Genomic DNA, 15,721 nt, shown 5'->3' with positions numbered 1-15,721 from the left:
CAAGAATAAGATTCAAAAGAAATGAAAATGAAATAAAGAGTAAGAGTAAATAAGAGAAATAAATATAAATATTAAAAAGAACTACTTTAGAAAATAGTCCAGATAACATAAAACAGATCAAGTCAATGTCATTTAAAATATATAATATATAAACATAACACCGTTTTCCACAGATTAAATCTCTCAAATGTCAAAATGTTTCATTTTATAGTTTAAAATTGTTATTTTTCAAACTCAGACTGGTGACAGAAAGTATTATAAAGTCCTATTTTCTTATTTCTGTGTCCTATTTAGTTTTTTTGGGGGGGGGGCTTTTCTCTTAATTTTGCACGTGAGGACAGGAGGCTGTCAGCGTTAAATCAACGACAGCATGCCAGACGAGTAAAAGCACCGTTAACCTCTGGCTACAAAGGTGTGTGTGTTTAGTTACTCTCAGTTATGTACATTTTCCCACCTGTTAACCCCCCTCCTCCCTCCCTCCCTCCATCCCTTCAACCCCCCCTGCTTGCAACTCTCTTAAATATAAGGGGATTACTTGGCAGGGTGATGGCAGCAGGAATTCCCAGGAGAACTTAAAGGGGACAGCTGAGCACGACCAAAATAGCTAAATAAACTGTACAGTCTGCCAATGTGTCGGGGCCCTCGGAGCAAAATGCTTCCCTTCCTTTGTTTTTCCAGGTTTTTATATCCAAATTTAGCCCCCAGTTAATCCGTTTCATTAACAACTTTGTTAATCTTGTCTCATCTCGTCTCTCTTGGCACTTCGGTCGCGACTGTTTGTGTTTCCACCTCGCTCTGAAGGCTTCATGAGTCACGTCAGCCTCTCCCCTTTACTGGTTTCCACCCGTGCGGTAATTTGGATTAGATAGAGTTTTGTTTGTCTTAAGCGTCCTGGACACCCAGATCCCCACACACACACACACACACACACACACACACACACACACACACACACACACACACACTCCACCCGTCTGTTCCTGTTGACCTTTGACCCCTTGCCTTACTTGACTATCACCACCTCCTTGCAGGAATGATTTGTGTCTTACTTTTAAGGTGGAGCTTGTTTGCTCCTTGATGACATTTTGCAATTTTACTTCTACATTCAAAGGGGGGAAAAAAGACTAATTTGAACCTTTAAAGTGTCATTTAAACTTCTCATATCAACATTAAGGTTTAATGTGTGTATGTAAGCAATGGCTTTAAAGGGTAAAGCAACTAATTTTAACCTTTAACTCATCATATTCAAACACTAAATGTTGCTTCTGCTCCTTTGCTTCCACATGAATGATTCAGTGGTTTAAACTATTAATTCAAAGGTTTATTTTAGCAGTCAGTCCCCTAATTCGGGAAATTAGTGGAAAGGTTTTGCATAAGAATTAAAAATGAATGAAATGAAAGAGATTATAATGACATTTTAAAGCATTTTTAAGGGATTTTTGTCTGCTAGTGATGTTTTGACATTAGTTTAATGTTTTTCGGTTTAATTATTTTCGTATAAAGTCTGTAATTGTTTTGCAATCTGAACTTTTAGCAGTTTAAAAAATTTGAAATCATTTCCAATAATCAAAACCTATACATATATGTGTGTGTGTGTGTGTGTGCGTGTTTGTGTGTGTGTGTGAGAGAGAGAGAGATAGAGAGAGAGAGAGAGAGAGAGAGAGAGAGAGAGAGAGAGAGAGAGAGAGAGAGAGAGAGACATGGTTTTATGCGCAAACCAAATTTGTTTAATTAAAAAGAAATGACTATTTGCACTCTGTGTATTTACTGTATTTTTTACATTTTTATTGCATGTTTAAATGCAGTGGTGGAAGAAGTATTCAGATCCTTTACTTAAGTAAAAGTACCAATATAACAATGCAAAATTACTGCATTACAAGTCAAAGTCCTGCATGAAAACCTACTTAAGTAAAAGTATGTAAGTATTAGCAGCAAAATGTACCGAAAGTATTATTATCGTCTTTTGGACATTTATTTAAATGAAACCATGTGAGAAGTTTAGAGGGAAAAATCATTTTTTGGTGAAGCTGTTAACAACTCATAGACATCTGAAATGTGAGCTGACTACACACTGCTTTTTGTAAAGTCATCAAAAGACAAAAAGGTTGGAAACCACTGGTTTCATCTTCAACAATGTGTTGTATTTTAAATGATTGTTATATTATCCATTGTGTCAAATCTGAAAAGTAACTAAAACTGTCAGTAGAGTACTTGAGTAAATGTACTCAGTTAGTCCGCCACTGTTTAAATGCACCATACGCTCTTATGAGAGATTCGCTCCACTTATTTTCTATTCCTGTTATGAGTGACAAGTGATTCCTTAAAAGTATGAGAGCAAGCTGTGACATCTCAAACTCTTCACAGATGTTTCAGCTGCTGCAGAATTTACAAGACAGTTGTAAAAAATTCCCAAAATGGTTTCAATTCACAATGTGTTTACAAGCTGCTATCATGAGTGTAAGTGTTTCCATACAGATGTGTGTACATTTCAGGGCCCGCTGCTGTAATGTGATAGTCGTGCCACGCTCCTCTGAAGCCATCTATCACTTTTTAGATGATTGGTATGTCTGTCTGTAGGCTCGGGAATGTGGAGAAGCTCCCAGCTTGACCTACAGGAGGAGCTTCGGAAGTCACCCTTCAAGGAACTGACATGACACGGGAGATGTCAGAGTGTGTAACATATACTCTGGTGTGTGTGATTACCTATACCACCCTCAGGTTGCCCTGTTTTGTAATTCGATCCCTTCGAGGATAGATTACATTGATCAACGTACAGTAAATTTACAGTTTAAAGGCCGATCAGATGTCACCTTTTACTTTTTTTTGTCTGGCGCTGACAGATTGGAATTTAAATTGAAGGATGAATGAACAATTTAATTATGAAGCTCATTACACTAAATTACTGTTTTTTTTGGTCACTGATTGTGTTGCTTTGTCTAATTAGCTCAGTAGAAATGAGACATATTGTAAAAACTCAAACAAATGCGAGAGTAACTCAATTAAAGGCGCCTAATTTTCTCAATCAGCGTGTCAGTTCTGACTCCAGCCGCATTCCTTTTGTCTCTCGCATACTTCCATAAATCACAGTGCTATTTCTGACTGAATCACACTGCTAAGATTACACTCTGGGAATCAGATCGCCCCGGCTCAGTTTCAGCTCACTTGTGCCCGCAGCGCCCTCTGCTGGTTACCATCCTCCACTGACTGACAGAGGAAGAGGATGAAGAGTGTCTGATGTATGGCAGTGTGGAGCTGCAAACATGACAAAAAAACACTGCAAATATCTGTAAATTCACAGGTATTTCATTGTTTTATGAAAAAAAGGGAAAATATATCAAATAAAACAGAACATTTCATGTAAAATTACACTTTTATATAGTGCATGAAGTGGTATTGCCACATGATAAAGCAATATACAGTTTTTTGTAATAAACGAGATATTGTGACGCTTTATAAAGATCCTTTTCATGCTATAACAAGATATTTTTCATGTTATTCTGAGATATTTGCTTATAATAATAATCTTCAACACAGCACTTCATCTCTTTATATTGCAAAACGTTCTTGTTAATTCACAAAATGAACTCATTTAATACATAAAGAGAAAAAGGAAAAATACTCTTTTTTAACTTATATGGTCAATTAATATAATCAAATATTGGGACGTTTTGTGATATAACAGGATGAACTGATGTTTTTTACTTAGAAAATGTTACACCTGCTAAACATTAGCATGTAAGCCTGCTCACATGACTCTTATTTGGCACCAGAGACGTCAACTACTGTGATTAATATGCCACATAATTGATTATAAGACAGTTTAAGTCAACAGACTTTATTTTTTCATGCAATGAAAAATATATAATACTCTTTACTTAATACTGCATCATAAAGCTTTCTTATGCCATAGATTAAATAGTTTTTACACCACATCTGAATACAAAAGGGAATGCAATGCAATTAGCAGCAGGTATGCAGGTTCCAGTTAGCAGGGACTACATGAGAATTAACAACAAACACGCTTTTTAAAAACATTTTGACATGTCAGAGTAGGAAAATTTAATGTAGCTGCTTCAGTTTCATGATCCTGGTATTGTGCATTCTGGCTCACAGGGAAGCTTAAATAAAATGGAGCCATTGTTAATGTAATAAGAAACACTTGTGCTTTCACTACGACGAGTCCAAATGCTGTGACAAAAAGGCTTTTATGCACACTATTTATTGTCTGAAGACCTTGTGTGCAAAAAGCGCAACACCAGAGACACCAGCACTTATCTATCTGCACTTCTGCACCTTTATGTGGAGATTTTTGTGTCCCGAGGACTCTGTAAGGCCGTCTTGGCTCAAGCATATCAGTTTCTTTGTGAAATAAATCTAACATATGATGAAACTGAAACGGATTGTATGCAATGGGGGAATATTTAGCACATTTACAGATGTCTGGGTTTAGAAATCTGCGTTGTTAAATACAGTTTAACTCACGACAGAACAGGTTCAGTTCCCTTTTGACATACATGAACCGCACCATTTCAGTTCCTCTTCAACAGTCTGTTTTTTTCACCCCAGGTCGATGAGATCTTCATCACTGTGCTGCTCCTCTGTTTGTTGACTCTTCAGCCACTCCTCTCTGGCTTTCTTCACTTCCTGGCCGTAATATTCATGAAGTTTGCTGAACTCCTCGAGTGGATCAAAACCAACCAGAGGCCACTCGCCGTACAAAGGCGCCGGACCATTGAGTGGTGTGACATGAGCGTTTCTCCTGTGCCACAGTTTGGGGGATTTTTTAGTAACCACCTTAGTCGGAATTGAACGTGGTTGTAAAACAGTGCTGGCGCTGAAGCTTCGCCCCTCCCTCACCACTGCTGTGGGCCCCTGCAAAGGGAGGAAGAGGCCCTGGTTCACCTGGGTTGTGGACTGTTTGAAGGCGCTGAGTGCAGAGCTGGGACAAGATTCACCGTGTAGCTGTTTAGCTTCTGGAAACGGAAAACAAGAGATTAATTATTTTCTACAGCACCTTTCATAAATAACATGTATAAAGTAAGACAATACAGACAGAACAACACATAAGAAACAGATTCAGAATATTGTAAGAAAAATGAGAGACAAAAACATGAGAGACCAAAGTTATTAAAAGCAGTGATGAAATGTGCATCCACAGTGAATATGATTATTACAATGGAGGTCAGCCACCACATCCTTAGAGAAATCTCATTTCCCATCACAGAGTATTTTCCATCGAGCAGTGATCCCTTTCTCTATTGTTTGAACGTAACCTAAGTACATTTACTCACATACTGTAAGTACAAATTTTAGTTACTTGTACTTTGAGTATTTCCATTTTAAACTCCTTTATATTTCTTTTGCTACATTTCTGAGGTAAATATTGTACTTATACACCACTGCATTTTACAGCTTTAGTGTTGTTAGAAGCTCCACCAAATAGTGATTTTTCCCTCTAAACTTCTCACATGGTTTCATTTCAATAAATGTTCAAATGATCCAATATTTCAGCAAAAAGTTTAGAGAAAAAGTCCAAAAACTGAAAACACATTTGTGTATCAGAACTTAGTTTTTTCTTCTTTCCTCTCCCATTAATCATCTCACCACCCCTCACATTTATCTGCTGACCCTTTGGAGGGGCCCCACCCCTAGGTTGGGAACCACTGGACTAAACTAGCTAACTGTATATAAAGTAGTGTAAACTAGCTCCACCTCCAGCAGCTACAACAGTAACATGATGCTCTAACACTGATGCTTCACTATTAATAATCTAATGATGTCATATATAATAATATATCAGTCAGAGGACCAAACCACTACTTTTATTGTAATACTGCATACTACATCAAGCTCATAATACAAAGCCACAATAATCTCCGTTAACACACCTTCATACTGCCTCCCCAGGTCTCTCATCAGCAGGGAGAGGTAACAGTGGCTGGCTGAGAGCAAAGCTTTCTCCCAGCTCTCTTGAGACTGGCGATCCACGGCTGCAAATCTGTATGTTTTGAGTCCGGGCCCTTCAAACACCAGGGAGAAGGAAAACTGTCCGTCAGTCTCCGAGCGTCGGACTGCACACCCTTCCAGGACGATGACCCCCAACAGGTGTCGGTCAGCCGGTCGGTCCTGGTAGAAAAGCAGGTTTGCCTTCAGGACAAACCACCGCCGCTGGTAGGTGGCATTTCGCTCTTTCTGTGAAGCAACACAGCAGGATTATTACATTTTCTATCACATGAACTGTTTCAAGCTCCGTGTTTTTCCTCACCTTTTTAAAGAGATATCCTTCTTTATCTACTGGAGAGGTGCATGAAAGGTAATGGGTCAAAATCTTCTCATGGATCTTCATACCAACACCTAAAGAGGAGAAAATGCTTTAATTCATTTGCAACGTAGAGAACTTCATCGTCATCAAAAGACTGAAGAAACCTGTTTTTAAGAGATAACATCACAATTTTTTGCACTGTCAGTCTCCTCCACTACATTTTAGAGGGACATACTATATTTTTTACTTTTACAGTTATAATTACAACTCTTTTCAGACTCGGACTTTGCAATAAAAAAACATGTGATACTGGCTTGATCTGGATAGATAACGTCTGGAGCACACAAATCTTTCCTCATAAAACATGTCTTCATTAGAGTAAAGGGTATTATTTAGCTAGTAAGATAAGCTTATAAAACACAATGCATTGTTAAAGATGAATACAGTGGTTCCCATCTTTTACAGCTTTCTATAGTATCTGGGCCACCTTGTTACGTTTTAGATGTTCACACGTTGTTAGCAAGTCCACCAAAGAGAGATTTCCCCTTTAAAATCCTCAGTTGGCTTCCTTTAATTAACCATTTGAAACCCAAACAGGTTTAATTATCCAAACGTTTACCAAAAAAAAGAGCTACGACTTGGGAAAAATTGCCCTGTTTTATACATATTTATGTAGCAAAACTGTGTAGAAAGTAGTTTAAATTAACTCACCTTGACCAGTCTTATAACTGAAATGCTTTATATATATTGATCAATCAGTATTAATGATCAAATAATGAAAATAATATACTCACATACTGTACATAAGTACAATTTTGAGGCAGTTATGCTTTAAGTATTTCCATTGTATGCTACTTGATATTTTACTACTACATTTCAGCTTTAGTTACTGTCATTTTTAAAGATACTACATAAAATAAGACACAATATATATCAGTGAATAACAGAATATATCAGTGACTAGGGCCATTTTCCAGCAGAATAAGTACTTTTACTTTTGGTACTTTTTTGGCTGAAAATTGTTCCATTTTGTTTGTTCATCTGGTGAATATGCGGAAAAGCGTACAAGATTTTAAATACAGACTGAATTAACAGAATTAAAACTCAAATATCACAAGCTATATATAAATAGGTTATATGCAAACATGACAGCAATAAATCTAAGCAGCTAATACCAATAAAACCCTGCGTCATTCTGAATTTAGTAACCTTATCATGAAGTTCTTGTGTAGTGACAGAACAGACAACAGTGGCTCAGACTTACCTCTGCCAATCCTGAATCTCTCACAGGGTCACTTTACCCTCCCTCACACACATTACATCACATTATTATATTTCTTTTTGGTCCTTAAAACGTGAAGCCAATTGTTCTCTCTCTCTGTGGGGTTTCGACACATCCAGAACCAGACAATGTTTGAATCTATAGTTTCAGGTTACTACCACGGCTTCTCCCTCGGGTACAAGAGGACGGACGAGTGTTGAAATATAAATAACTCGCCCCACTTCCTGGTAACAAAACCCTGACACATTATATTCTCTCTCCTCTACGCTTGAGTCTACCTTGAAGCTTGTGAATCACACACGGCCTTTACAGAGCAGTCGAAACCAACCCCCCCCCTACCTCCTACCCAAGAAGAACTTAGTGCTACCTGGAAGTGAGATGCTAAATGCTGACATTATCTAATTGCATCTGCCTTTCACTTCTGCATTTCTTGTTACTTTTCTTGACTTTACACAGGTTTTATTTTAACTTCTCGTGGTGTGTAGTGCAAATGGCAGACGGTTGGCACCTGTCTTGAGATATAAACTTGTGAATATGTATATATAACAGCATCAGGTGCTGCTTTTTGTAGTATGCTTGTGCACAGCTCTGCTCATGCTGCTCTAGAATAATGTTTGTATATATAAATTAAAAATATGTTCTTCTTCTTCTTAACTCATGCCAAACCAGAGAGAAGTTACACGATCTCTTGTGTGCTCCTCCATTTCTAGGCTTATGTCTATTCCTGACGGGTGTTTATCTTTTTAATCCAAATGGACCTCAAGGAATTTCTGATCTAAAAGAGTCCAAAGTGTAAAGACGCAGCCACAGGATCTTACCGTATATACTATAGGGCCCCTGGTACACAACATGTCCTTACAAGTGCCGAAGTTAAACTTAGATCAATTTAAGGCCTTATTCTAACATTTTATTTTAGGTATTGCTGATGTAATAACACTGATTAGATATCATTAGAAAGGTCTTAATGTCTTTTTTTTAAGATGAGCAAATTCTAACTAGGGCTGCAACTTCTGATTAATTTCATTGTCCATCAATCTGCTGCTTTTTTTTATTGATTGATCAATTATTTAGTTGATAAGATGTAAACATTTAAAGAAAGTGGGAAAATGCCCCATCGCAATTCCCATGACGTCCTCAAATTACCAGTTTCTTCCAACCAACAGTCCAAAAACAACAAATATTTAATTTAAATTAATATATAAACAGAGAAAATCAGCAAATTCTCACATATGAGAAGCTGGAACTAAAGAACATTTTGGCATTTTTGCTGAAAAAATGAATCGATTATCAAAAATCGTTGCAGACTATTTATCTGTCGATCCACAAATCAATTAATCGACTAATTGTTTATAAAAGTTAAAAGTTTATATATCAGATGTATTATTTTAGATAAATAACCATCTGAACTCACTAGAAATAGACAGATCCCCATACAGGATACTCAGAATTGCAGCTATTAAACATAACTAGGGAAAAACTTCACCTTAATTTACAAACTGGAAGTAAAATGTAAACAGCATTTTAGAAATGGAAAGAAAAAACTTAAAGAATTAGAAATCATGAATTTGAGTTTTTCAAACAAATATGAGCTTTACAATTAAACAATATTCATGAATTTATTGTAAGAAGAGACGGATGCTGAGCTGTAAAATAAGGATTCAGCCTTGAAGAGCAAAAATGTAAACAAATCAGTGTTGAACATAGATAAATGAGTTAATCAATGAGGCTTGTGTGTTTCTTTTTTCCCCTTTTTCCTGTGTATGTGTGTAGGTATGTACAGATGTCTATGTATTTGTGTGCTTGTATGTCTTTTTGTCACTATAAAACATGTAATATCGTAAGAATGGTAGATGTATTATGCTATATGCAAGCAAATGTAAATCTATTTAAAATGCAATCTTGCAATAAAATATAGATATAAACATGTTTATTTAGATTGTTTAAAATTTAAGATTTGTTTATTTTGTTTAAACAGTTTGAACATAATTATCTAAAGAATTCATGAAAAAAACATTCAGGATCAGAAGTAGATATTCCTGAATTTACAGCATCATGGTTGAAATGTCAGCATTACTTAGACAGTTTTGATCATTTTAGGACTGTGGAGGGTTTGCAACGTTCCTCCTCCAGCTGCAAAACATTAAATTCCCCTTTAGAGGATCAACAGACTCTTTCAGTCTGGTGGGACCCTTGTCAAAATCAATCAGGATCATCTTTACTGGCCAAATATATTTAGACTGACAGGGAATTTGACTCCAGTAAACAAAATCACACAATAATCTTCAGAAATATACATAAATAAAGATTAAACACATGTGAAACTGTTTCTATGAACTGTAAACAGGATACAAATAGAGCAAAGAAGTGAGGAATACACAAACTAATGAGATAAATATTAAATGCTTAAAAAAATTATTATGTTATTTTGTATACATACTAGTATAGTAGGTGGTTATGTACAGTATATACAGCCTGTTCAGATATACCATAATGTGAAATGTATTGCACATTTTGTATTAAGGCTAAGTAATGTGTAGGTACAGTGAGTATTATAGTGTTTCAGTGTTATTGCTCAGGACCACAGTGAGTTAACTGTTAATAAGTGTAACTGTGAGGGGGAGGAAACTGTTCCTGTGTCTGGTGGTTTTTGGTGTACAGTGGATCTGCAGCGCCTACCAGAGGGGAGAAGGTGGAACAGGTTAGGTCCAGGGTGTCTGCTGTGATTTTCTCTGCCCGTCTCCTGACTCTGGAGGTGTACGGATCCTGGATGATCTTTTCTGCAGATCCGACTGTCCGATGTAGTCTGTAGCCGATCCAGAACCAGACAGCAGTGATGGATGTGCAGAGAACAGACTCGATGACTGCAGGGTAAAATTGGATCAGCAGCTCAGCTCCTGAGGCAGGTTGTACTTCCTGAGCTGCCGCAGGAAGTAGATCCTCCTGCTGAGCCTTTTTTTGATGACTATGTTGATACTTGACTCCCACATCAGGTCCTGAGAGACTGTAGATCCCAGAAACCTGAAGGATTCCACAGCCGATAACGTGCGGATGAGTATGGCGGGGGGCTCCTACTGACGTCCGTTGTAATCTCCACAGTTTTTTAAAATAATCTTCAGCTCCTGTTCTATCACAGTTTATAATCAGTTATAGTATTACCCAGAGCCTGATTTTACCTAGCTACAGTAGGCTAATATACATTATCTGTGGTTGGCCTGGAGATGCATCACTCAAAAAAACAGTCAGCCAATCACAGGAGGAGAGGAATGAGCAGTCACAAAACATCCCATCCCAGGCTGAGTGAGACAGAGAGGCAGCATCCACAGCTTTTACAGCTGCAACTAAGTGCTTTTTGACTATGGAAAAGGGGGTATTATATGACCTCTTAAGAGCTGTCCACACTCTTATCTGACCACTCATAATATTTAATACGTTTGTATGATGGTATGGCAGGTGGGGACAGGGGGAAGGTGTTGTTATTGAAAACCTGAGGCTGTATGTACATTGACATACATGCCTATTGGTCTTTGTCTGTTTATTAGAGGTATTGGCCTATCACAGATATATTGGTATCTGTGTTCATGCCATCTGACATGTGCTGATAGTTTGGCTCTGGAGTCAAGGCTCTCTGTATGCAAGTGTTTTATATAAGTTGTTTTTATTTGACTGATTATTTGTTGTCCAATTTTTAATTGTTTTTGTATTGTAACTGTGTTTGCTGCTGTCTTGGCCAGGTCTCCCTTGTTAACATGATATAGGATCCCAATGGGACAAACCTGATTAAATAAAGGCTAAATAAAATAAATAAATAAAAAAAATGTAAAGAAATTGGTCAAATTTGACCCTGAACATTATGTCATGGTTATGAGCCTGCATGTTAAAATCCTGTCCTTCCTCCACACACCACCTGATGGCGGTAAAGAGCCACGACGCCAAATAAAACACAGAAGAAGAATAACAAGCGAAGAAGAAACGAAAAACGACCGTCGCTTTCAGTATGTTTTTCCCGCTATTTACGTGTTTATAAATATTATCTTATTTGTATAGCATAGTTTACACTCAAAAACAGCGTATAAAAGTTGTGTTGTAGTAGTTAACCAAACGTTATCTGGATATTTTAAATAAAAGCTCCACATGTCCTGCACGCTGCTGCTGAATGCTAACGTTTTTAGCCACACAGCTAACGTGGTTTCTGTGTTAATATTCACAATATTAGAATAGACCTGAAGCTTTAATGTTGCAGCTGACCTTATGTTTGGTTGTGTCTCCCGTCTTTTCTTCTGTAGCACCATGCCGAAGAGAAAAGTGACATTTGAGGACGGTGCCGGTGATCTGGACTTGGAGGAGGAAGAAGTCCCAAACAAGAAGGTAAACACTGCTCCACTGAGAGAGATTGTTGTTTATTAAAGAAAAATGGAGAGCTGTGGAGCATCAGGAGAATATGTTGTGTTATTAATAAGATTAATTATAGGTTATAGCTTCTAAAACCCCCAAACCATGCCGTTTATAGCAGCTTTCCGTCTTGTTTACTACTTAAAGGACCCTTAAATATTGTTCAGGGTCACATTTTTTAACAAATGAGAGCTGTAAAAACACTCCATACACATTTCTATGAGCTGGATTTTTTTCTAATATGACCCACAGTGCACAAAAATGGAAATAAAATACGTATATTTTGTGTAGCTTATACACATTTTTATATATGCATATGTACAGAATTGAAAACAAACCCACAATTTAAACATGTTGTAATCATCATATTCTACAAAAATGTTCTCCTAGATCATAAAATAGTGATTGTGGATGTCTTATTTTTCCTTAAGATTGATCAAACAGAAGGATTAATCAAACATGTTTTAATGACTTATGAATGTGAGTCGATGTAGAGACTAATTATGAGTCAGAATATGAACAGTATGTGAAGGTTAAACAACAGTCAGGAGCTGAAATGATCATTGAACCAGTTTTTTCTCAGCCATATTCATTCCTTCTGTTCATGCCGTGTTGGGGAAAATGAATTAGGATTTTTCTTCTTTCTTGTCCCTCAGATTTATCTTGCAGACTTTTCAAAGTGAGGTCTAAAATGCAGTCATATACGCTCACTTTCCAACTGTCCTGGATTTTAAGTAGTTGCAGTGCACCTTGTGGGAAACAGAGGCATAAGGAGCATCGTCATTGCTAGTGGCATGTGTAAAAATGTGTGTTTTAGTGGTAATGGGATCTGCCAGGAAGACAGTTGCATTAAAGAATGGCTTCACAAGTCTTTCATAAAACAACATTCAGGCGCCCAAATGAATACTGTAACATGTTTTTCTTGCTGTAATCATTCTTCCTGTTCATACTGACCATTAGAAGATGCCTTCATAATGCACTTTCAATGTAAGTGATGCGGGACAAAATCCACAGTCCTCCTTCTGTGTTAAAATGTATTCTCACTTAAAAAGTTGATTTGAAGCTAATATGAAGCTTCAGCTATCCAAATGAGTCAAATCAAGTAGAAATCTTTCAACTTTAGTCTTTTTAGTGCCAAAGTCCCTCTTTTTGTTTCTATACTTCCACCACAGCTCAACAGGGAAACACAAAGAGGAAATTTGATGCTAAAACGACTGTAAATGTGTCAGATATGCACTTGATATGACTAACTCAGACTGCTGAAGCCTCATATAAGCTTCAGGTTAACTTTTCAATGCATTTTTAAGCAAATTGACTGTGTTACTTGAGGCAGATTCTTGTCACATCATATCATTGTTAATTACATTTTCTAGTTGCATGCTTTGGACAAGTACAGGATTGGACTCTTAACATTCTGCTTGTCTTTCTCTTCCTGTTGAACCAGACTTGTGAGGCTGTGAGCGGACCGGGCTCCAGGTTCAAGGGCAAACATTCCCTTGATAGTGACGAAGAGGATGAAGGCGAGGAAAAACAAACCAGCAAATATGATATTTTGGCCAGTGATGATGTGGAAGGTATGCCCTGATATGAAACATTATTTTTTGTGCACATATGATTTTAATTGTTCAAATTGTTTCACCTAATACCAAATTTCTTTTTTTCCAGGCCAAGAGGGGGCAACAATCGACTTTGACGAGGGAGTCTCTATTACACCTTTCAACCTAGATGAGGAGATGCAGGAAGGACACTTTGACTCAGAGGGAAACTATTTTGTCAAAAAGGAAGAAGAGATTAGAGACAACTGGCTTGACAACATCGACTGGGTAAATTGTATTTTAAGGACTGTTTGCTCCATATATGAACATTTAGTTTCAAGCAATGTGCCAAAATACAAGTTTCCTTTTTCCCCCAGGTGAGAATAAAAGAGCAACCCTTCAAACAAAAAAAGAAAGGTCTTGGAGCCAAAAGGAAGCGCAGAGCAGGTGATGAAGATGAGGCTGAGGAAGAGAAACAGAGAGAAGAGAAGCAAGCGAACAAAGATAATGAAGAAGAGGAGGAGGATGAAGAGGAGGATATGGAGCCTGCAGAGGACCCCCTGGCATCCTACACACAGGATCAGCTCACCGAAGCTTTGATTGAACTGTTGCAACCCGGGGAGACGGTCACAGCGGGCCTTCGTCGGTTGGGAGGCCTCAGAGTACGGAAGAAGGGAAAGCTGAGAGAAGAGAGCGAACCCACAGAGGAGATGAAAAGGGATACAGAAAAGCTTGATAGGCTCACATCACTTGCTGACAGACTGGTTGCATCTGGGGTGTTTGGGATCTATCAGCAAACGTATGAAAAGCTGGCCTATTCACTGAAGAACAAGAGCAGCAAGAAGAAGAAGAAATCCGGCGATGGTGAAGAACAAGATGAACTTGATATGTTTGGAGATAAATTTGATGAGAAGCACACCGAGACAGCAGAGGAAGAGGAAGACGAAAAAGGTTTCTGACTGTTACCTGTATTCCTGTTGTGGAGTCTTTTAAAAAAAAAATCAAATATGTCTTTTTTTTTTAATCCAATTTTGTCTTTTTCTCAGTGACTGATGAAGTGATGTGGGAGTACAGATGGGAGAACGAGGATAAATCAGAAATCTACGGGCCCTTCACCAGCCAGCAGATGCAGGTATTACCATGCAACAATTTAAAAATCATTAAGCATTTCCTTGAGTTTGTAAAAAAAATCACATGAAAGTGATTTCCATCAAGGTGAAAGCAGCTAGTGGTGGCCTTACTGGACTAATAAGAATCAAGTGTGTATTTTCTGTATAGAGACACAGTAAATCCACACTGTAGAACCAGTTCAAGAGGAAGGGATTTACTGTCCTTGTACAGTAAATCCCTTCCTCATAAACTGGTCTCAGTTGAATTAACTGAGTTAAAACAGGAGCATGATTGATGTTATCCTTGTGTTCAAATGTACCAAACCAATAATTTGCTTATGTGACAGTGTCGTCATAACAACAGCACACTAAAATCTGCAGGATGTCTTTTTTTTTGCATGATTGGTAACTTTTCAAGCATAAATTCGGGACACAGTTTAAGCTTTTATTCCTTCTGTAATATCAGGGGTGTTTGTTTTAAAGTATAATCAAGCACATGCACAAACATAACTTTTATAGTACCTTAATTGGGTCATTTGCATCATTTTGTTTTTCAATGCAAATAAAATGTACCTGTAAAGTAAATCCCACTCTGCTCCAATTACTAGTTGGTTTCAATTATTGCAGGGTTGCAGAAGGGGGGGGATTTTACCTCTAACCTCAATCTCACCAGGTTGGTTTTAATCTTCTTATTGTCTGTTCTGCAGGGTTGGGTGGACGAAGGCTATTTCAGCAGTGGTGTTTACTGCAGGAGGTTAGACCAGGAGGGATCTCAGTTCTACAGCTCCAGGAGACTAGACTTTGAGCTCTACACATAATCGATAACCAGCATCGATTAAATGAATCATAACCATCACTTTGTCAGCATTCATGTTTCTCCTGTCTTCGTCTTCCCTGCCAATCTATCATTTTCTGTACATTGTTTTTAAATAAATAAGTCATGTATGTGGTGTTGATTTAAGCCATTCTCCTTTAATTTTACTTTGAAGGTTTATTGCAGACTTGCACAGTGATAATTCTTGTTTTACTGATTACTGATTATACTTAAGCCATTATTTTATATACACGCATTTTCAAGGAAACAGAGTATGACAGTGCTTAGGATCAGGTTTTACTGGGTTGGTTGATACCACAGGATAATAGC

At 37.6% G+C, this 15,721-nt stretch overlaps 2 protein-coding genes across 2 annotated transcripts; one reads left to right on the top strand and one right to left on the bottom strand.

The window, feature by feature from the left end:
• Positions 1-4,193: 4,193 nt before the first annotated feature.
• Positions 4,194-6,346, bottom strand: pheta2 (PH domain containing endocytic trafficking adaptor 2). Its single transcript, XM_062439459.1, has 3 exons — positions 6,266-6,346; positions 5,889-6,192; positions 4,194-4,973 (listed from the first exon to the last, which is right to left on the bottom strand). The coding sequence occupies exons 1-3, from the start codon at positions 6,344-6,346 to the stop codon at positions 4,558-4,560; spliced, it is 801 nt and encodes a 266-aa protein (XP_062295443.1). The 3' UTR covers positions 4,194-4,557.
• Positions 6,347-11,489: 5,143 nt separating this feature from the next.
• On the top strand, positions 11,490-15,532 carry cd2bp2 (CD2 (cytoplasmic tail) binding protein 2). Its single transcript, XM_062437906.1, has 7 exons — positions 11,490-11,536; positions 11,828-11,909; positions 13,378-13,507; positions 13,599-13,756; positions 13,846-14,419; positions 14,515-14,600; positions 15,285-15,532. Exons 2-7 carry the CDS (start codon positions 11,832-11,834, stop codon positions 15,393-15,395), a joined length of 1,137 nt encoding a protein of 378 aa, XP_062293890.1. The 5' UTR covers positions 11,490-11,536; positions 11,828-11,831; the 3' UTR covers positions 15,396-15,532.
• Positions 15,533-15,721: the final 189 nt, after the last annotated feature.

Source organism: Scomber scombrus, chromosome 18 (genome assembly GCF_963691925.1).
Source record: "Scomber scombrus chromosome 18, fScoSco1.1, whole genome shotgun sequence".
Lineage (NCBI taxonomy): Eukaryota > Metazoa > Chordata > Actinopteri > Scombriformes > Scombridae > Scomber > Scomber scombrus.
The sequence above is the reverse complement of the archived record's forward strand: the minus strand, read 5'-3'. Positions and strand labels throughout refer to the sequence as shown.